This window comes from Rhipicephalus microplus, chromosome X (genome assembly GCF_043290135.1).
Source record: "Rhipicephalus microplus isolate Deutch F79 chromosome X, USDA_Rmic, whole genome shotgun sequence".
NCBI classification, from domain to species: Eukaryota; Metazoa; Arthropoda; class Arachnida; order Ixodida; family Ixodidae; genus Rhipicephalus; species Rhipicephalus microplus.
In genome coordinates this window covers 142,541,307-142,564,278 of record NC_134710.1, presented here as the reverse complement: position 1 = coordinate 142,564,278, position 22,972 = coordinate 142,541,307, and the positions used below count along the sequence as shown (strand labels likewise).

At 42.8% G+C, this 22,972-nt stretch overlaps 1 protein-coding gene across 2 annotated transcripts in view; it reads left to right on the top strand.

The window, feature by feature from the left end:
- LOC119176594 (uncharacterized) overlaps positions 1-16,088 on the top strand; it is a 184,220-nt gene extending 168,132 nt beyond the window's left edge. For both annotated transcript variants that reach the window (XM_037427952.2, XM_037427950.2), the window contains exons 14-18: positions 3,939-4,070; positions 6,666-6,770; positions 10,088-10,285; positions 13,983-14,086; positions 15,720-16,088. In XM_037427952.2, coding sequence (XP_037283849.1) covers positions 3,939-4,070; positions 6,666-6,770; positions 10,088-10,285; positions 13,983-14,086; positions 15,720-15,815 — 635 coding nt within the window. In that variant the 3' untranslated portion in view covers positions 15,816-16,088. The remainder of the gene's footprint in view (positions 1-3,938; positions 4,071-6,665; positions 6,771-10,087; positions 10,286-13,982; positions 14,087-15,719) is intronic.
- The last annotated feature ends 6,884 nt before the right edge of the window (positions 16,089-22,972 follow it).

Below are 22,972 nucleotides of genomic sequence, written 5' to 3'. Positions count from 1 at the left end.
CTGCCCTCTGCACCGAGAAAGGAGGACTCCCCGCGACAGCTTTCTTTCTTTTTTTTCCTCACTCTTCGCGCGCAGCATTGAGATGTGCCACCATGGGATTTGGTATGGCGCTGAGAGCATTTTTGGAGTGCGGTATGTTCGAATTAACCATCGCCATCGCAAGTGCTTGCGCATTTGAATTACAGGGCGTTTTTACTCATTGATATACACATAGCTTTGACGGGACCTCAGCGTGAGTTTAAATTAACCGGAAGTTCAAATTAAGGAGATTCGACTGTGTTTATTTTCCGCCGCACGCGGGTTTGCACAGCGGTAGATCAGGCCGCGAGGCGGTTTCCTTCCTTGCATGCTTATAGGTGTGCGCCCATCTGAGCATACATTGCCACAAACTGTTATAATCACTATAACAAATTAATTGATATAACAAAATAATTGTGGCTCCCCCTGAACTTCGTTGTAATGAGGTTTGAGTGCATGAAACAGAAAACATGAGTGGATGTCACTCAAAAGCTGGTATCGTTCCATTATGGCTGCGCACGATCGGTCATAGGTTTGAATGCATGGGCCCTATGGGCAGCCTCTAGAGTCTGTATATTAACTCTCTGGCCCAACACGTCAAGATCATGCAAGCAACAAGACTTTGGGGTATGGTGCCCTGTAGCTTTTAATCGAAACGTGCTTCTTCGCCGCTTTTGGCACAGACCGGCCGGCTCACGCAGGCGGTTCAAAAACGGAACCCCATCATCATCATCATCAGCCTGACTACGTCCACTGCAGGACAAACGCCTCTCCCATGTTCCGCCAGTTAACCCGGTCCTGTGCTTGCTGCTGCCAATTTATACCCGCAAACTTCTTAATCTCATCTGCCCACCTAACCTTCTGTCTCCCCCTAACCCGCTTCCCTTCTCTGGGAATCTAGTTAGTTACCCCTAACGACCAGTGGTTATCCTGTCTACGCGCTACATGCCCGGCCCATATCCATTTCCTCCTCTTTTGGGACGTTAAACCCCACATATCAATCAAATCCATTTCCTCTTCTTCATTGGAACCCCATAGGTAGTACCAAAACGCTTCGACGTTTTGATCACATGTTGGACCGACACGGTAGTGATGCTCCCTCCTTTCTTTTTCCTTCCTCCATGTACAGTGCACTGCACTCCATATAACAACCACTCTCCCATCGGTCCGCTAACCTCAGCGGATACCTACCGGCGGGAGGATGCGACTTTAAAGGGGTACTAACACAAAATTTCAGGGCCGAGATAGCCTGCGGGGTCGATTCTTGTGAACATCCGTTTATCATTTGCAAGATATCAACAGTTAATATAGCTTGGAATGTATTTTAAATTAATTTTGAAGTTTGCGTGAGCAACCGACTCCATAGCACTATAGACGCCCTCGGAGGTGACCCCCTACTTCCCTCACGTCACCACGCTGCGGTCAACAAAACAAGTTATGATGACGTCATAGCCGCCATTTTTTTTTCTTTTGCCATGTTAGTTTCCGAAGTCTATATTTCTCGGTGGCTGATTGCGAGTGCATGGCCGTGGTGCACGCTAAGAAAGTTTTGTGTTTGGTGACATTCCAGTGCTGTTTCCTATTCAGAAGTAATTCTTGTTGTGGATTGTGAGGAAGTGAGTCACAGTTCTGTGTGCTGACGTAGTTAAGAGCTGCACACGCTAGGTGGCAACAGTTGCACCCAGTTTTTGGAACTTTCTTAAACCGAAACTGATCAATAATGAGGGGCCTGCAATTAACTATTTGTCACGTGCTGCAGCAAACAATGTGTCATGTCATGACAAACAGCCTTACAGCAACGCATTGTAGCAGAAAAATGGGAGCACAAATTTTTTGTGTCAGTACCCCTTTATGACAAAAAGCGTTGCCGTAGCCACCAACGCTTTGCGGGAAATATGAACTCTCTATTCAGCAAACGCAGGTATGGTATGTTGGCAACTAAAACAGCAACCATATGCCGCGTTTTCCGCTTCGAAACAAACTCGACGTACGACGAACGCTGGCGTTGCCGCCCTCTACGTTGGTTGGGAACGACACATAAAACATTTTAGTGTTCTTGAGTGGTCCTGGCAGGTCCCGGTTGTAGCAGGTCACCGGGCCAGCGGGCACATGCCGTTGTTACTTTATCTGGGGCTCTTCAAGCGAGCTGCCAACTTTTGCCCTAAATAACTTCACTTCATCGTGAAAGTAGAAAAAAAGGGGTGGGGGGTAGCAGTGTTCAAAAATTTCTAGGCCACGTTCAGACCCGTGCAGAATGCTGCTCAAAGGGGCCTTGAAAAACTTTTTGAGGTAACCATAGAATAGACTCAGTCAAAGAGTTTATTGCCTCACGATTTCAGCACCGGAAAAATTTTAGGTATTCGTCCAGTATGAGTGGAGTTACAAAGATTTGTCGCACGCTGCAATCGCATTCCCCATTGTCTCGTCCCGGCGAAAGCGCTGGAATCTAAGCAGGGACGGATGGCATAGGCAAAGAAAATACGTCACGCGGGCCTCGTAACCTTGAGCACTTTTTTCTTTCTTTTTCCTCCAATACCCTGCTTTTTCAAAGTGATTCCGCACGCACGCGTGGACAAGTCTCGCCCTCTTGCGCCGATCCCTGTAATGACTGAGCGCGCCATGTTCAAATCAGCCAATGGCTGATAGGTGGCCTTCTATAAGTGATTTTTGAGCTTCCTTCGTCATTTGTTGAGAAAAAAGGAAGCAATATTTAGCTGACTTTGATACTTTATTGGGAATTCCAGGCCACATGCTGCGCTATATTATTTGACTCGCGTGTTCTCAGGAGCTGCTACAACCGATCGGCAGCGTTTTCTCACCATGCTCAAAAAGTGTTGCAGGGCCCCTGTAAGCTACCTTCGCGGCAGTACACTGGTGCCCTGTGGAAAAGCGTATTGAGATTTGGAAGGGGCTGTTAGCACTAGTCACGGGACACGGCACATTTTGTTCACTTACTCGTGCGTGTATACGCCGCATAATTGTGGGTACTAGTGTGATAGCTGACACTCAGAAAAGTTACTGGCAATCATTTGGAGCAAGGTATGGCATTTTGGCAGCCCTAAAAAACATCAAAACTGTGCACCAGCTTTTATTTTTTGTGTTCGCCACGCCTACTCCTCAATTTTACAAATTCCCCGAATTTCAAAGTCGCCACCTTGGCAGATCCACATTTCAGTTCACAGAGTCTGTCAAAGGATTTGACAGGCAAGGAAACTGCTAGTAAATACTTGATCATTGTTTGCTCGGCAAGGTGATTCAAACTACTACTTGTATTTAAATAGAAGTGTTCATGTTCACACTGCATGATTTAGGTGATATTGAACGGTTTGTACATTTTTGCACCATTGTTTAAAAATGTAAGCTTTTTTATACAGCTCTTTTGTCTTTTGTGATTAAATTAATTTTGTCCCCCATCTAACATGCTCCAAATTAGGATTTTAGTGCTTCACAAATGACTCAAAATTCTATTTTGGCTTTTGCACCCCTGATTGCAGCTAAGCAGACTATCAAACACTGCTATGGATGCATCCAAATCGACTTGCGAAAGCGCAGGTTCAAACCCACAAGATGATAGGTGCTGCTGAGGTTAGGGCTTTAAAAATGCCTTTTCTGACTGGAATTTCGGGCAAGAAGTCCGAAAAACCAGACACCAAAGAGTTTTCATGTCTGAAATTCCAGAGGTTTTTAGACATCTACGTTTATGGGGCTTGTCCGAAAAAATTGGTGGTTGACTGTATTTCAAGCCATATCCTTAAGTACCTCACACATGTGATATGAATCATTCCTGGTGTAGTTATCAACACACATTTGTGATTGTTTGAATGTAAAAATAGTGAGATTACTGATTAATATGTAAAATTGCTACCAACAAAGGTGTCTGCTTTTGACTTATGATGTTAATTTTGATCCTCTTTTGCCAGCCATCACATCAGCGGGGTACCTGCAAAGGCGTGCACTGAAGCGACAGCTGGCTGCTAGCATGGAGTCACACCAGAATGGTGTCTGTGCAACTTCTGAAGGTTCACCTGGCCACAAGCCGCTTTCTATACAAGGTAACAGATTCGTCATCAGAGTTTGGAATCCATTCTGCGTTTGTGCATACAGTCAACTACTGATTTTTCAGATGTGATTGTTAATTCATATGGCTTTGCAGCACTGCCACATGCCCCATAGACGCAATGTTTCAGAATGTCTGAAGTCGGGGCTGAAACACATTAGCATTCAATTTTTCGGATTTTCACCTGTGATTTAAAAGTCCTAAATAGCACTAGTTAAAACAACCACCACTGCCTCGTTAATTATGTTGCAGCCTCTAACCAGCGCTCTTGTGTGCAATCCAAATCCATTCTGCGTTTGTGCATACAGTCAACTACTGATTTCTCAGATGTGATTGTTAATTCATATGGCTTTGCAGCACTGCCACATGCCCCATAGACGCAATGTTTCAGAATGTCTGAAGTCGGGGCTGAAACACATTAGCATTCAATTTTTCGGATTTTCACCTGTGATTTAAAAGTCCTAAATAGCACTAGTTAAAACAACCACCACTGCCTCGTTAATTATGTTGCAGCCTCTAACCAGCGCTCTTGTGTGCAATCCAAATCCATTCTGCGTTTGTGCATACAGTCAACTACTGATTTCTCAGATGTGATTGTTAATTCATATGGCTTTGCAGCACTGCCACATGCCCCATAGACGCAATGTTTCAGAATGTCTGAAGTCGGGGCTGAAACACATTAGCATTCATTTTTTCGGATTTTCACCTGTGATTTAAAAGTCCTAAAAAGCACTACTTAAAACAACCACCACTGCCTCGTTAATTATGTTGCAGCCTCTAACCAGCGCTCTTGTGTGCAAGTCTGGAGCTGTCACAGGTTCCAAAATCGATTTTCGCTCTAATGAAGAGATATGGCACATACCATCAATCAATCGGAAGAGGCCGCTGTCACAAGACGTAGTGTCTGCTAACCTGCCATCTGCTTTCAGTAAAACTTTTTCAAGTACATGTTAGCTTCGCTTCAGTAATGGTCAAGATGTAGTTGCAACGAATTATTACGTAGTCCCCATAATGTGTCTTGTGTGCATTTGCTGACTGTTTAAGCTAATAGTGGTTCAGCCTATGCTGTGTCTACCCAGTAGATGCCTAGTGCTATGTCTAGCCCAGTAGTTCACCCAAGATTTTTTCGGGGGAGGTGGGTTGAAATTCGGACCTAATCCTAATTTTGTTGGCTGCGGGGGAAAGTGTGGAGAAATAAACGTCTTGCATATTATGCTATTTCCCTACTTTATCTAAAGATACCTTGCAGCAAATAAAATGATGACAGTTTCTAGAATTAGTCAGCAAAATTCAACCTGAACTCTTGAACTACAATGGCATCGACACAATCTTTGGAGGTATGTATTAGAATCTCTCATAAGGACAGTGGGGCAGGGACAAGTGGGAGGGTTATGACCTCACCCTCCTCCTGTTTGTGCACCACTATTTATCCTAGTTAGTGCAAACTATACAGAGGGGAAACCGCTGTGCCATCCAGAACGGATTATTGCACTGTAATTACTCTCAAGCAGTCTTCAATGCCTTAATTTGCTGCTGTCATCTGCGACGTGGCGCACCCATGTGAGCTCCTATCGTCATCATCACCTGGCACGCTCCTTGTAACAATGATGGCGCAAAAAAAAGTCAGTTTCGCCACTAGGGTGAAAAGCAATGAATGTGATAGCATGAAAATGTAATGTTATATGAAGTAGGGCTCTTTTGGATGAAGTGAGCTCTTTTGGATGCGATCTCACCTAACTCTGAAAAAAGCTGGTCTAAGGGAGTACAGCCACCGCAGGGAGCAAAGCCGTTTGCGTGCTGCCTGTCATTTCAATGCAAAGTAAGCGGCCTGTCAGCTGATGTCTGCTGAGATAGTGTGCACATCAGCGCCGTTATGATCAAAGTTCACAGTTGCTGCTCAAGCGACGAAGCCCCCACCCTTCCCCCAGGTTTCGCTCATGTTCCTTCTTTCAACAAAAGACACTCCAGTGCATGTATGCTTTTACTCGTGTGTACAACATACGATGCACAGGATGATGTTATCAATTTGGATTTTATATAGAAAATGGCAGCGACGGCAGCTAGTTGGCCAGCTCCTCATCATGATGACGGCTCAGCACAAGTGCATCGCCACTGCCAGTTGGACAAACAGCAGTCCGTTTTCACACAAAGCAGCACTTCATAAAAAAAACTCATGCCTTAAGTACTAGTTTATGACAATCAGGGATGACTGTCAAACATCTAGCACATAAAAAAAACATGTTAAACCCCAAGCTTATGCCTGGCTGCTTCTGCACTTCACACGAAATGACAAATGACTAGAATGCATCTCACTCTTTACTGCCTCAGTACTGAAATCTATTTTTGTGTGAAAATTAGTGTACTGAAAAAGCATTATACAGTAAAAACTCGTTGATTCAAATGCGGGTTATTCGGACTGACTTCCTGCTCCCGGCCCCACCCTGTGTGTTGTTTCTATGCAGAAAACTTCCGATAATTTGACACATGGCTTGTATACTTAAAGCATTAACTTTTACGAGAAACATTTGCTTGGGTTTTGAAGTAGTTGCCAAGAGGAAGCTCATTTCTGTTCGTCTCCACTGCCCCATAGCTGCCCAGGGCAAGCCATATAGTCGGGACTTTGCCCATGAGTTTCATGAATCAGTGCTGCAGCACAGCCAGCAACAGCAAGAACAGGAACAGCTGCACCAGCTCAGTAAGTGGATGTTTTTTTTTTAATCTAAATAAAGAAGTCTGCTGAGAAACTTATGAAAGCAGTGTGGTTCTTAGCATTCTTTTTGGCATGCTGTCCCTCCTCGCTGCTCCAGAATGGTAGGTAAGCCACCAGTGTTAATAAAATAAATTTATTTTCCTTATTTCTCAACTGACACAGCCATAGCAATGTGAATAATGTGGTTACAACAGTTACTACATCATAAACAATGCAGTGAGGCGAAAACAATATATTATGCAAACATATGCTACGGTAGCAACCTGTCTGTTGATGAGACAGAAGAACAAAAACAAAATTTTCAGGTTATGTATAATGTTACTAAAGTACAGGGACTGTGTGAAAGGCTGTAATTGTTAGTCGCTGCTACATAGCCAGTTGGTGGTTCCATCTGTGTGTATGCAACAATGAAAACTGATGAAAATATTCTTTGTGTGACATGGCTCAGTCCTCATTTTATAACAATGATAAGCAGGGAGAAGTTGGTCACTTTATAAAGGATAATGACAGCATGTGAGAAAGTACTCTATAAATGTGCAATGTTAAAATGAAATAAGAATGGAAAAAGGCAACGGTTATTTTTATCGATGTAATAGCCATGGTTTTTTTATGGTTGCTGAAAGGTGCAAACATCGCCTTAAATTTCTTTTTAAGGTTATAAGCGGGCAAACAAAAATAAATAAGGATTTATATCTTGAGCCCCCTGGAAGGCGATGTGATCGTCTTAATAATAGTTGAGCAATTCAACCTTATTTCACACGCTCGAATGCTTTCCGCCACTCCTTTTTCCCAGACACAATAGATGTGTGGAATAGTGTTTACCCAATGCGGTTGTGCCACAAACAACATCGGTGAATTTTTAAAATGCATTAGACAGTTTTCTTCATAGTGATGCTTGCTAAATTTTGTTCTGAGCATTTATTCATTGATTTTTATGTGTACAGTCGCTGTTGTTTGTTTCTTATTTTTCTGTTGTTGGTTATTCATCTCGTATTTATATGTGTGTTTGAATTTTTCTTTTTTGTGCGAACATTATGTACTTTGTGACACCCTCCCTGTAATGACCCCAAGCACAGGGTTGACAGTATCAAATAAATAAAATAAAATAAATAAAAACTAGGAACTTGTAGTGGGTCTGGTTGGTAATTCATTCTGGTAAGTTAAGAGCACAAAAAGACATTTTTAGATAAACATAGAGAATATTATGGAAACGCTTACTCTCTCTTCTTAAATGTTGTCTTAAAATGTGCAACAAGCGGACCCAGCAGGTTTGGGCTAATTTATTTATCATGAAAACATCCCGAACAATATAGCATATATTGGATGTTTATATTAAATAGTCTATCCCGGATATATCAAACTCGGATATATCGAATTATTGGCTATATTAAACAGTTGAGAAGTCTCCTTGAATTTCTTGTGCAAAATGTGCAACCTTGCAACGCATCTTTAATGTTTTCGGTTTTAAAATGCGTGTCTCGGAGGCCAAGGTTTTTTATCTTTTCGCATCAAAGACTGAAAGCAGCGGCTGCCAGCTACAGTAACACACGTGACATCGATATCGCCAACATGTCTATGGTGGGAACTTGCGCAAACAACTCGGTGTGTCTTTTGCGGCTTGTGGTCTTGTGTACTTCTCGCCTCGTTCCTGATGAATCCACATTCAGGAGGTGAATTTAACGTTCACCCTCAAGTAGCGATAAAAGTTATGACTGGCGCTTCGAGCGACATCAAATAAAACACCATCGTAAACGTCTTCTTGTGGACCATGTGACGACTTCGGGTGCGTTATGACCACTGACAACGGCGTACGGTGCCTCTGTGAATTCTGTGACTTATCAGCGTTGCCGGGCACCATCTCGGACAGTGAGCGATTTCATCGGTACAGATGACGACGTAGCTGTTTCTGAATGCGTTGATGCTGAGATTTTGGCTGCTGTTGCTGGTGCTGCGGAAATGTAGCCGTGCGGTTATGAGTGTGTCAACGCCTTCGCTGCTTCCGCAAACCAACCTTTGGCCGCGCTACAAAGCTCGCAACAGTTTTGAGCACCAATCAACGTTGTTGTGGCCAAAGCAGCTGAATTCACTTATTTGAAAAGCTTAAAAGATATTGAGGGTGACTGGAACATGATGGTGGGCAAGAAGCAAGACAAGTTTACGGACTACTTTCATGTGAAATAAAGTGCGGTAGCTAGCAGTTCGCCCCTTGTTTTTGATTATACTGTGAGCAAATCATTATGTTAGTGCTTGTAAGGATTTCTGGGGCCTCAAAAGCTTCCATTTAGGCCTTTAACATGCATTTTTTGTATTTTGATTTCTCTGTATATAAAACTATTTCAAGATTTCTTTTGAGTTTTGTATACCCGGGATCAGCTGTAAATTAAAAGCATGCCTTAATGTAACTGCTGCGTTCGTGGTCTCTATGGATTATTGTCTGCCTTATGTTGTGTTTTTCTCTTACGCTCATGTGAGGCAACTCTTGATGTATTACACACATTCTTGTCTTTTAAATTGCTTCTACAGTGTATTGACATGTGCACCTGTTTAATTTTTTCACTGTGACTGGGTTTCACCAGCTAACTGTTATATGTGCTATCCCTCAATGCCAGCTGGCCTGGTTGTATCGGTACTGTTGAAGTCTTCTCAAATGTTACCGAATGTTCTAAATAGATTGCTTGTCTGATGCAAATGGTGGAGTACAATCTCAAACATACGCGAGCAGCAGAATTTATGCTGGAATATACAGTGAATGTAATCATATCATATGGTCAGTGTGTAAAACATAAAGATGATGTTTTCAGCAACTGACGTATGTGCTCGTTGCATCGTTGCTGTTATTGTACTGCAAGTGTTACTAGCTTTTCTGGGCACGAGAGAGCACAATAGAGAGGTTTATATTTCATTGATTCCTCAGCTGCTGAATTCCCTAGCCACAAAATCCTGACAATGTGCATGAAACAAACCTACATGTTATTTTATTATAATGTCATGTTGCATGGCAGCCCGCTATAACATATATCTTTTAAGTGTTTCATTCATTTGTTGGTCTTCAAAAACAAAAACTTATGGGGGAAATTAGGAGGGAAAATGCCAGAAAAGTGAGGCAGGACAAAAGCTTGAGTTGGATCATCAGTTCAACAAAATAAAGACTTTAAAGACGTAAAATCATGGGACACCCATTGCAAGTAGCCATTTTTGACACTTACCTGTATTAGAATTAATTTGAATGTCTTGAATTACCTCTCTGGCCGAATTAATACATGGCGATTTGACCATTCGTTCGTCCTTGACTGGGGAAATAGAGAAGCGGCGTCATCGGCCAAGTTACTCAATATTCCACACGAGGGCACCTTCAGTGACTGCACCAATCCCAGTTGACGAGCCTGTGTTGATGGAGCTGGGAGAGGAAGGCAGGGAGGACCGTGCTGGTTCTGTGCCAGCTCCCTTTCAGTGGCCTGGTGTGGAAGCCATAATGGAGTCTTACTCGCATTACAGCCAGGGTAAGATTGCTTGCAATTATGTCCTCATTCTAGAATGCTCAAATATGTGGGCCTTGCTTGGATTGTGTAAAATGGGGCCCATTACCCCAAAATATTTAAAGGCATCTTTTCTGCTTGTACTTCTGGCACAAGTATTCTTCTAGCATATGCCTGCTGCTCCAATCATTAAGTGTGCAAAAAAGAATGTGAAGAGGTTGTGTAGCCGACAGGAAAAAAAAATAGTAAATTTTATAAAAAAATATTTGGGATGAAATGAATGTTCATGTATTATGGCACGGCCGCTGGATGAAAAAGCGCATGGTACGACCTGCCGCGTAGAGCAGCTTTCTATGGGAGAGTGTGTGTCAGCAGTAGTTGCAGTTGTGGCCGGTGCAGCACGACAGGGCGGGGACAGGAGGGACGGGGAAACGGGTGGCGGCAGCTCCCTCGGGGCAGAAGCCGCAGCAAATTAGCTGGTGGTTGTCACAACAGTGACCCACTCAACACCGGTTTCGGAACACGCAGTGGGCCGTAGCCGTGCGCTTTTTCATCCAGTGGCTGTGGTTGTGGCAAGCACTAAAATAGAACATGCACCATGTTTTTACTTTAACGTAATGCAACCACAATTTGGCATGAAGGGTGACTTTATAGTTGTCCACAAAATGAAAAACAATGAACTGCAAGCCCCTACACCAAGACAACATATCTTTTAGTATTTGTTTAAAGAATACTATTACTGGGGTTTTCAAAAGCGAGGTCGCTTTGCTCATGCTACGGCAGTGGAGGTTGTGTTTTCAGAAACAGAATTAGCCTTCTGTTAGCTTCCTGGATGATGTCATTTTCGGTCGATTCAAGCTCATTGGATGTGAAACACTTATACATCAGCGATAAACTGTGTCATGTGGAACTTTATCAAGCACTAGATAGCCACTCGGCCAACCTCAATGCACTAACACAGTAAATTTATTCTTCCTAAAGGAGTTATGGCCGTAACTCTGTTACAGTCAAGCCTCGCTACAACGAAACTGACGGGGCGTTGAAAAAATTTGGTTGTAGTGAAATTGGAAAAAGTATAGCTGACCTGAGCTAGCAAAATAAAGGAACCCTCATTCCCAAAATGCAAAAAGTGTCGGCTAAAAATACATAGCGATACCATGTTGAAAAGCATGCTGAAACAGCAGCCAGAATGGCTTTCGTGAATGAATCGAACAGTTGCACTAACACGCTAACATCGGCAACTGTCCACCATCAAAAGGTATCCAACAACGCCAAGATGGAGGCGTGGTATCGTGGAGCGGTGACTTATGTCTTATTCTAGGCTATTCCTACCGTCCACTAGTCGCAGCTGATTGTTTTTGTTGATAACGCGAACTTCTGTCGGGGCAGTCTGATCGAAGTGGGCTAATATTGGCGTAGTCGTGAGGGCTGCAATGAGCGCCGAAAACGCAGCACTCTGAAGCGAATTCCAAGTAAATGGGACGTCTTTTTTAAGAAGCTCGGTGAGAGGCCGCGCAATATCGGCGAAATTTCGGATGAAGCGGCGAAAATAGGAGCACAAACCAAGGAAGCTCCGGACATCCTTATGAGAAGAGGGCATGGGAAATTGAGTCAATGCGCGAATTTAGTCCGGATCGGACTGTACCCCAGATATGGAACATATCTGGGGTACAGCCCGATCCGGACAAAATTCGCGATCCGGACAATATTGCCCGATCCGGACAATATTGCCACTGCCTTGTGGCAATATGTACCATGTTTGTTTTTTTATTTTCCATCAGCTTCTTCTTTTGTGTCAGGTGTCCACGAAACGGGTATGGCACTAAGGTATATGCAAGGCAACCTTTGTAATCATTAAAATGGCAAGCAAGTTAACATGTTTAGGAAAATGTAAGCCAGACCTCGCGACCCAGACTGAATGTAGAGGACTAATACACACAGTGCAAGCTCTGTATTGTGTTCATCTTGTGTCTTCCATGCAGTTTGCTTTGTCCACATCACAAATTTTGTGGTCATGTGCCCATGTTTAGTACTGCCCAGCTGTTTTGCCAGCCACAATTTATTACTTGGCCAGGACCCAGATGCTTTTGTAACTTTAGAATTGCAAAGCTTACTTGCCATCAAAATTGCTTTCCAGTGAATATAGAGCCACTGAAGGTTGATTCATGCATTTATATTTGTACGCCTATTGATTTGAAAGGCTTCCGTAAGTTTACGTGTTAGTTTATGTGTGAACACAATATCTGTATTGTAAAACATGGGATCACAATGACAATATTTACAGTGATCAGACAAGTGTGAAAATATTTCTTTCCCTAGTGAGTTTGCATGCTCTTTTAGACTTGTATCGATGCAGTGGCCAGTCTGTACTGTGTACATACTTCCACAGGTTAGTGGCATCCGATATACCACCCCTTCTCGGTATTTCATGAACTTTGAGCAGCCACATTTTTTCCCCTATTTTAAACTTTTTGTTAACTGCTTGACAGGAATGTTCTCAGAGCCCCTATTAAGGCGCAACCCTTGTGTCAGGCTGTTGGCAAAAAGTTCAAAATGGGGGAAAGAAAACGTAGCTGAAGATGTAACAATGGAACCGAATTTCCAGTGAAAATTACCTTAGCATGCCTAAGGAACCAACGAATTGTTACTGGCTTAACTGATACACATTACGAAATTGGCTAAACAAAGGCAAATTTTTTTGTCTTGTGAGGAACATTAAAATATGATAACAGTCTCATGTACATGTGCTGCTCACAGAAATCATAAAATAGCTGTAAGTAGAAGTGTCAACTCGAATGAGATGTATTGTAACATTTTTTTTCTTCTTGTTCATCTTCTCTCTCTCTTCGTCTTTCCTCTCTTCTTTCTTTTTTTTTCCCTAGTACTACTTAACTGAGCATAGAAAATTCTGTATTGAAAAGAAGTTTGCTTTACAGTGAAGTGAACACGATAGCTTGTTTGGCTAAGTTATAGGATCACATGAATGCAATATTCATGCACAGCATTTTTTCACAACTCATTTTTCAAAGCAGCACATTATTTGAAACTGCATGTACCAATCTAAGATTTATTAAAGTATGTTTAAATATTGAATATTTTCTCTTTTTATAAAGGACTGTAATTGATATTCAATTACATTTGTCATGTTTTCTATTGAAATTTCTATAGGTTAGAGGTAATTTGCTGATAGAACATAATGAAGAAAAGTAATGTCAATTGAAGTGTGAAATATTCTATATGTCGCTACAAGCATTAAATTTTGTCTTCTAGGTGACATTTTGAAAAGACGAGAGAAAATTATCAATGTCTTTGCACTTCTATAATGTATTAACTGCACTGCGCATCTTAGAATTTTATTTGTTATCCGAAATTATTGTAACCTTATCAGCTCAAGTTACCAGGATTGTAATTGTACATTAAGCTAGCATTGCTGCTATTAAATTTGACTGAATTTTAGTACAGATTGTTTGTTTGGTTTGATTTTTATATTAGTATAAGCAGTTCTTTTTTCATTCATTTGCTTGCGCTTGGAACTTCAAATTTATACCACGTGCTTCAGCATGGGGCACAGATCATGCTCGATAATTACATTTCTCTGTAGGGGTGTGGCCGTGGTGTGTGTCTCTTTACCTTTAATGGTCTCTCTTTTTTTTCTTACATTTTTCTTTGTGAATTCAGTGATGGTAAGGATTAATGATAATTGTTGTGGTTCCTAATGCAGAGCGCCACATGGAGCGTGTGCTACTCACTGATAGAGAACGGCAGCTGCGGGCTGAGCAGCAGCAGCTGCAAGAGGAAGCCCAGCGGTTGCGCATTCGAATGGCAGTAAGTCTGGCTCCATTTCTCTTTCTGTTCTCTTTAGAAAATTCCTTCAGGGTCTTAATCACACCTGCCTATTCAGTGTGGCTTGTTGTGGCTAAGCATGCTACATAAGAAGTTTGTTACAATTTCAGGTTTAACAACAAGTGCAGAGGCATCGCAAAAAGACAATAAAAAGTTGTTAACAAAAAATTGCTAGAAAGCATAGCTTTGCAACATTATTTACTGCCAACTGCCAGAAACAATAAAATGTTGCAGATTTCATGCTTCTTACAACCAGGGGTGTAGCCTGGGCGCAGCACACTTGGCACGTGCCCCCCCCCCCCCCCCCCATTTTTTCGTTATGGCATAGAGAGCGAAAAATGGCCATTTTAAGGGGGCACCCCCCTAAAATCATGGTGGTGCCCACCCACCCCCCCATAAAATTTTTGGCTACGCGCCTGCTTACAACAGATCTAATCTGAGCACAGTGCATTTTTGCGCATGCACTAACAAGCCATTATTCTCACTTAGTTTTGTGTGCCTATGCTTTCAGCAGAACACGTCTGATTTTCAATAGAGCTGTCCATAATAGGCTACAATAGTGAAAACTTTGGGCCTGTTTTGCCGAGATTGTGCAGATTGCTGCGATGACATATATAGGAGTCAGTGCACAGCACAGAACCCTTCTAGGCCACTTCCTCAAGGTGCAAAAGTGCAAAGAGCGTAGTGGCATCCAGTCTCCTACAACAGCATCTCATGCTGTGCCCAGTTGAGAGTTTTCCGGTTGACAGTGCAAGTAGCACACTGCTTCCAAATACCAATGGCTTATTGCCATGAACTAATTCAAAGTGTAACATAATAAATGCAGCATGCCACTAGTAAATGCAGCATGCCACGTTTTGACACTACTTCATTCTTCGTCGCATTGATTCACAAAAAAGACCAACAAACAGTAAGGCTGAGTTTCTCTGTATCTGGACTGTAAAGTATGTAATGCAGTCCAGCCACCTTGCATGCATTGCAGTTCTAAAAAATGGTAGAAAGGGGAAGATGGAAGCTTGTGATGAAGAATCCGTAAACAGGGGTTCTGTCGAGCCAACGTTTCGACAAGTCTGCTTGTCGAAATGTCGGCTCGACACAACCCCTGTTTATTAATTTTTTAATGCAATGCAGTTGTAATATATAAAAAGTCACGGCTTGGCTGTAAGGGCAAAGCAATGAATGAGATAGCAACAGATTGTAATGTTATACAAAGTAAGGCTAGCAGCTCACTCATTTCATATGAGAACAGTAGCGAGAACAAAACGTTGCCGTAAGGAAATGCAGGCACTGCAGCTAGCGAAGCGACCTTCGTGCTATCTATGGCTTCAATACAATACAACCCGTAGAAAGGTATGAATGGTTGGTTGACCCCATGCAAAGGTACAGTGCATGCCTGGTCGGTCAAAGTACGCATTTCCTGCTGGGGACATCCAGTTCCCCTTCTGTCATCTCCCCATAGACAGTTTTCGACATTGGTATGGCTGGCACACTTCATCTCTTCTACAACCGCGCTCTTTAGCAACGTTTTAGTCTCATAAATTGTAAAATGTCATTTGTCACCCTGGTGCAAGGGCCCTTCCTGTCTAACATCATGGACAATGGTTGTGTGCTGCAGGAGCTGTATCAGAGCAAGAAATGTTTGGATGAGGAGCGCCAACAGCAACAGGTGACCATCGACAATCTCAAGAAGTGCCTCAGGCTGGTCCGATAGAAGGCGCCCTCTGCCTTCCTTTCCTACACTATTGTCCTGCAAGTCTGCAGGGGGACTCATTCCACCCCATGAGGGGACTACCCATGTTATATACATTTATGATTTACAACCACCCATGGCACAACGTATACAGGCATCATTTTAAGCCCCAAAACTTCTCTTTCGCTCTCTCTCTTTCTCCTTCACTCTCCTCTCGCTCTTCTCCCTTCATTGAATAAAAAAAAGCGTTTTTTATTAAGCCGTTATTTATGAAATAAAAGATTGCAGCTGCGACCTGGTCCTCCTTTCTTGTCTAGCTTTTTTGAATTAGCACTGCTACAACTGCTAAAAGGCTGCAGTAATGAAAACTCGTGGGAGAGTACAGTGGCTTGGCTTTGAATTACAGCTACAAGGCAGCGGTGGAATGGACCTATTCCGTGTCTGAAAAGCTTCTCCACTGGAGATGGCGGAAATCAAAACTGGTGGTCTGTGGCAGTGTTGCGGAGATGCCACTCTGGAATCGGAATGACTCTGAATTCATTCCACATTTTTTCGACCCCGGAATGGAATAGGAATGGAAATATGTCTTGCCAAAAATAAACACATTTTCGTTGATGTGTTGTTTTTCGAACTTCAAACATTAGTAAGCGAGAACCTCAAATTTAACAGTAAAGCAGTAATTTAAAAACGTTTGGCTAATTACAAGCATGGTACATTTATAAGCAACACACCTACTATAATTTTGTCCTTATATAGAATGTTGCTTTGAAGTTTTTATCTGACACCTTACACCTTGTGATTTTTTTCCCCTCGGTGGTGCCTCAGCTGCCTGTTGTCTCCCCATCCTTCACTTTTTTTTTTTTTTGCTTCTGCTACCGTCGGTGACTTGAAGGCATATTTGATAAAGCGTTTCTCTAAGTTGTGATGTGTATTTACGCTAGTGCGATGCTTGTGTTTACTGCAAGCTTTCGTATACCAGCTTGCACGCCATCTCGCCACATACGGTAGGCTCACCATTATTCGATAATTCATACTTTTGGTCAATTCAAACAAAACTCAATTTTTTGGTTGGCTCTCTATTCTTTCAATGTACTTAAAAACCTCTTAATTAAAACTCCATCATTCAGTTAATTCATACTTTTCGCACTTTCATGCCAAAAATATCTGCTGCTTTCTCACTACTGTTTAAAAATTTGCATGCTTATATAATCCTAACAGTCTAAAAATGAAAACTAAGCACCTCAGGCCTTCAAGCAAAAAGGCTTTGCTAATAAACAAATGTTTGAAACAACAGGCCAGCGTAGCACACATTTGTACTCAATGAACTCTGTGCTGTGTGAACTGTGTATATGATAAACTGTTGTACAAGAAAACCAAACAGAGAGAGATAGAGTAGAAGTTGAAAGCATTGGTTCTGGTAGCCAGCCAAAGCAGGTGATCCCATGTAACCAAGGCAGCGCCTCCCTGAATTCCTACGTGACGATTTGCTAAGTAATCATTTTATCATTAACACTGACGGGTAATTCTAGACGCCTAAAGCACCACAGGAAGAAATAATCGCAGAGAAAGAGCGTCAACTCGCAACTGATTTATTTGCAGGAGAAATGCAGGAAATATATAGCCGCACACGCACGTGCAGAGCACACTACTTCACCTAGTCACGTGACCACAGACATAAACTGAGGATGTTCAACCGGCATATCTAATCAAGCAACGAAGCCGACTGACGTGTCACTTATACACAAGTCACCTTTTTTCTTTATCCAGAACGCTTCCATTATTTCGCGGGCCAGAGCATCTGGGCTTTTGGCGAGGACAGAAACGCTTGAATACCTCGCCTCACAAGAACAGGAACGGCAATGTGCAGGCAAATGTGCTCCGGAATTATTTCGAATTGAAAGCTCATGTTCCCTAATTCTCACGTTCAAACACAGTCCAGTTTGGCCGATGTAAACCCGGCCACAACTAAGCGGGGTTAAGTACACCACACCCACTACGCAAACCACATACATCGAAGCGTGTATTTTTCCACAGGTGGAGGCACTCTGTGTTTTAGAAATACGTGGGCATAGGCCAGCCAGCTTTTGTGGCGCAGAAAAAACAACAGACACATTGTACCTGCTCGCCACGTTAAGGTTGTGCGCTACCTTATGCGCTACCTTATCCAGCCGAGCTTCATTTTCCAGACAACGTGGAGCTATCTGAACGAATTTCTAGCCTGTTGAAGAAAGGAACGAAGTTTTCGGTACCACCGAACCTCCGGGTTCACGATCTACTGGCTACTAATAGGAGAATAGCCAAGTGTGCGCCCGGAGAGGACGGAGAAAGGTGCCTATTGGATGGGGTGGACGTTCTTTTGAAGAACGTTCAGCGAACGCATCTTCACCCTAAGGACCCTACTAAGGCTGTTGTCGCGCACTTTTGGAGGAACCATCTACAGCTCATGCAAGCCGACAAGGAAGGTGGTTTCGTGGTACTGACAGCAAAAGTTTTTGGTGAAAAGGCTATTCAAGCTCTACAAAAGAACTTTGTACCAACGACGTCACAAGCAAGCAAGGTGAAGGCTAAAGCTATTCTGCTATGTAAAGATCTTGAACTTTTAAAAATTTCTAAGGCTATCAGCACCTCCAGGCAGGCAACCCTGTCAGTGTTCTTCAATGCAAAAACACACACGGTTGACATGCCTTTCAGGTGCATTGTGAGTGAATGTGACTCGTGGCAGTTGCATGTCAGTAAATTTTTACTCAAGCACCTTAGCACGGTTAAAGTCAGAGACCCGTTTGCAGTGAAGAACTCGAATGACGTTACGCAGACTCTGCACTGCCTCCAGGGTGGTGCGTATGGCTTTTTAGTCTATGTTGAAGACCTTTTCTATTCTGTGCCGCACTCGGAGCTATTTAAGATCGTTAGAACCTGTATTGAAACGAACGGAGTTCTAGCGTTCGAGAGGGCTGCAGGCGTATCTCTAGATAACTTTATGACGTTGTTGGAATTCTATCTTACCTCAACCTCTGTATCGCATAATGGCAATCTTGACGTTCAGCAACAAGGGATCTGCATTGGCTCTTGTGTCACTCCAGTGCTGTGTAACATGTTCTTATCCTCCTTAAACACTGCTTTAGCTCAAGCAATTGACGATGCAAAGGTGCTGAAAGTCTTTCGGTACGTGAACGACTTTTTAGTCATTTTAAATGCTAACCCTCTGACGACCACCACTAGTTCAGTGGATGATATTTTAGCACTTTTCAGACAACATGTTAATGGCCTTTTGTTTACGCATGAGCTTCCCATTGACAATAAATTGCAGTTTTTAGACTTGAGCATCATGTTCTTGGAGCGACACGTGTGCTGGGCGTATCATCCACGTTCGCGCAAAGAGCTTTTACGTTTTTATGCAGCTCATTCTAAACTTGTAAAAAGAGCCATTGCAACCATGTGTCTCGAGGGAGCGCTAGTGAAATCTTGCCATCATAGGATGCAGGATAGCTACTTGAATCAGGTTAGGCGGCTGCATTCAGCTGGCTATCCTAACTCTGTCATTGTATCCGTTTCGGAAACCCTCCTTCAAAAGTTCAAGGGCAAACAAAAATGCAGGCAGCCGAGGGATAAACGACCTATAGATGTTCCATATGTTCATAAGGTAGCACACAACCTTAAGAACGTAGCGAGCAGGTACAATGTGTCTGTTGTTTTTTTCTGCGCCACAAAAGCTGGCTGGCCTATGCCCAGGTATTTCTAAAACACCGAGTGCCTCCACCTGTGGAAAAATACACGCTTCGATGTATGTGGTTTGCGTAGTGGGTGTGGTGTACTTAACCCCGCTTAGTTGTGGCCGGGTTTACATCGGCCAAACTGGACGGTGTTTGAACGTGAGAATCAGGGAACGTGAGCTTTCAATTCGAAATGATTCCGGAGCACATTTGCCTGCGCATTGCCGTTCCTGTTCTTGTGAGGCGAGGTTTTCAAGTGTTTCTGTCCTCGCCAAAAGCCCAGATGCTCTGGCCCGTGAAATAATGGAAGCGTTCTGGATAAAGAAAAAAGGTGAGTGACACGTCAGTCGTCTTGCGCAAGTCTGAGTTTGATTTTTGCGCTTCGTTGCTTGATTAGATATGCCGGTTGAACGTCCTCAGTTTATGTTTGTGGTCATGTGACTAGGTGAAGTAGTGTGCTCTGCACATGCGTGTGCGGCTATATATTTCCTGCGTTTCTCCTGCAAATGAATCAGTTGCGAGTTGACGCTCTTTTTCTGTGATTATTTTTTCCTGTGGTGCTTTAGGCGTCTAGAATTACCCCTCAGTATGACGAACCAACTAGCCCAACAACTACTTCTAAGGTATCATTAACACATTTAAACCTAATCAATATAAAACATCGCCATTCATTCAAACGTGCACTCTTAGAGAAAAGGTTGTAGTATGTTCATTAAATACTAACCGTTTACTTGTCACAAAAAGCACTAACCTCCTAGTGAGCAAAAGTAGGAAAATGGCTATTAGTGAGACTTGCTAGTTTGCTAAATAGTTCGTGAATAGTGCTGACTCATATAATTGATACATTACTGAATTTTTTGTTAACTGGCATCTATATGTACATTGCCACATCAAGATAGTTCTATTACAGAAGTATATATAGGATAATAGGCAAAGTGATATTGTCCATGTAGAATAATTAGTGCTCACTGTATACTTCAAGTACTTACCATGGCAAGTGTGTATCACAGCAACTAACATATTAAAAAATGAACGAATTATACACGATGATATACATTCAAGTGCACACATAGAATGTAAAGACTTAGCCAATATCTACTGTAGCAGCCATTTGAAGGCTATTTATGCACTTACTTTGGAATAGCAGATTGTGTACTGGTTGGCAGCCACACAATTCAGAAAAATAATGGACGCTTTGTACACATCGTTGTCTGCCCTCATATTTGCATATAAGATATGTTTGTCATCACTTAGCACAAAATTTTTATTCCAAGGTAATCGGCAAAATTGAGGTTGGTAAAGACAAAGGAAAGACAAAGAAAGCATCCCTGGTTAGTAATGGCAAAAGTTTCAAGCTTTATTAGCTGCTGGATATAGCAAAGTGCCAGGAAGGTAGTAAAGTACGCTCGAAAGAAGTAAACACGTATGTTGCTAACTGTTTACTAAGTTATTTTGCCAATATATTGCTGACCATGCAAATACTATAGGTAGCGGGAGAAGTGCCCCTATGGGAAGTAGTAGTTCGGTTGTAGTGCACAAGATGAGTCGCCAAGCTACTATCCCTCGGCTGTAGCAACGTGTCTTGCATACTTTTGCAGTTCTTAATGCATCTCATGGCATCAGCCTTATGTTGTTACAATCATTCTTAGCTTGATAAAGCTATCAAGATATCCCTTTCCTACGATGAGGGCAGGGTGGAAGTGCTGCACCAATCTGCCAGGCTGCGCATAAATGTCAATTTCCGCAATAACTGTTGTTTGGAAGTGTAAACCGCCTAATCAAGCCGATTAATATTGTTGACCGAGCAACGCGCAATGTTGGCTACGCAAGGGACGTGGCTGCATTCATATCCAGTGTTCGGTATAGTTCAATCACGTAATTCGGTTAGGGTGGCTAGGGGTTGTGAAAATCAGCCGCTGAAACTGGTCCCTAAAGCATGCTGTTGTCACTTGGGACGCTGCATGCATAGGCGTGGGCCGCCTCACGCTGGTGATGAGTGAACGCGCACTGCTCTCCGCAAAAATCCATTTTCGGTAAATCTGCCACTCTCCTCTTATTCTTCTCTCTTTTTTCCATCTTTATTTCCCTCTCTCTTTTACCCTACAAACGCCGAGAGACATGCTCCCATTTAGGGTAGCAGAACTTGCATTTATCCTTTCCTCAACCTCTCCTCCTCCTCCTCAAACCTTTTTGACTGAGCAAGGGTGGGGTTGTGCATGGCACTTAAGCCCCCCATGGTTTTAACATCACCATATTTATTCCGCCTCTGAAAACCGTGCCCGAAAAGATGTATGATGTGAGACTCCACCCCGACATTTGTGGATTTAATGATATTGTGGTTATTCGAGGCAAAGTTGCAGGTGTGCTAATATACATTAAATCACTAGAAGGCTTGATAATAATTTCAACATGTTAAATACCTTCAACCTAGGGCAGGAAATTTGGTACCAGAGCCCCATTTTGCTGTGCTAACCTCATAATCTTGTGTAACCGTAGCTTGAATTCTCAATAAGCATTCAATAAGCGTTGGATAAGCAGTTTCCGAATGTAGCAGTTTTAGCAGCCTGCAGTTATTAACTTCGATGAGTCGCGCGTTAAGAGCGCAATAACTTTTCCCAGCAGCAGACATTCAGCGCATTTTTAAAGACGACAGTCTTTCTCGGGACCTTTGACGCAAAAATTTTGCTTTGTCTGTCTGTCTGTACATTTGCATGTCTGTCCACCCTTAACGGTATCGGGTACTCTGAACGACACCAGCTGATACCCCAAACGGCTGACCCCATCCCCAGCGCCCACCAATGTTGCTGAAGATTCAGTGTTCATACTTGTGCAATTGTCAAGTGAAAAGCAATTATTGTGCATATCTTAGGCACCATAACAATACGTATATATTCTGTATGTGCGCCTTTTACTAGAAAAGGCATACATAGGTAATTTTAATGACCGAAGCGTTTATCACGCTACGCTGACCATGCAACGCTTGCACGAAAAGACTAGTGTTTTCAATGCCTTGCTAAGACGACACGGTGGTGGCACCTACTTGTCGTCTTGCGTTCTACACCTTATGACCTCCGAGAAGGGCATGCACCACACGCTTCGTTTTCTAAGGTAACTGCCAGATAGCGCTCATGTCTCACGTGCGACGTGGCTTGATGCGCTCGTTCACCTCCGCTGCACACTCGAGGCACACGCAGCGCCTCCAGAATACTATTCACCAATTTTCTTACGCAGAACATCAAACAAATGTTTTGCTCACTCTCTCCGCATGCAAGACTATCGTCTTTCGATGACATTTGCAGATTAACATGCAGATACGGGGCCAATTTTCTTTTAGGAAAACGCTTTAGTATTTTGATGCATGCCAGGTGTTCATGCACTCACTCACAGTTTTACTCTTTGCCTTTCCTCTTCATCTTATGTTTGGTTCATGTGTTTAAAAAACAAGTTGACTCGAGTGAGGCAATAATA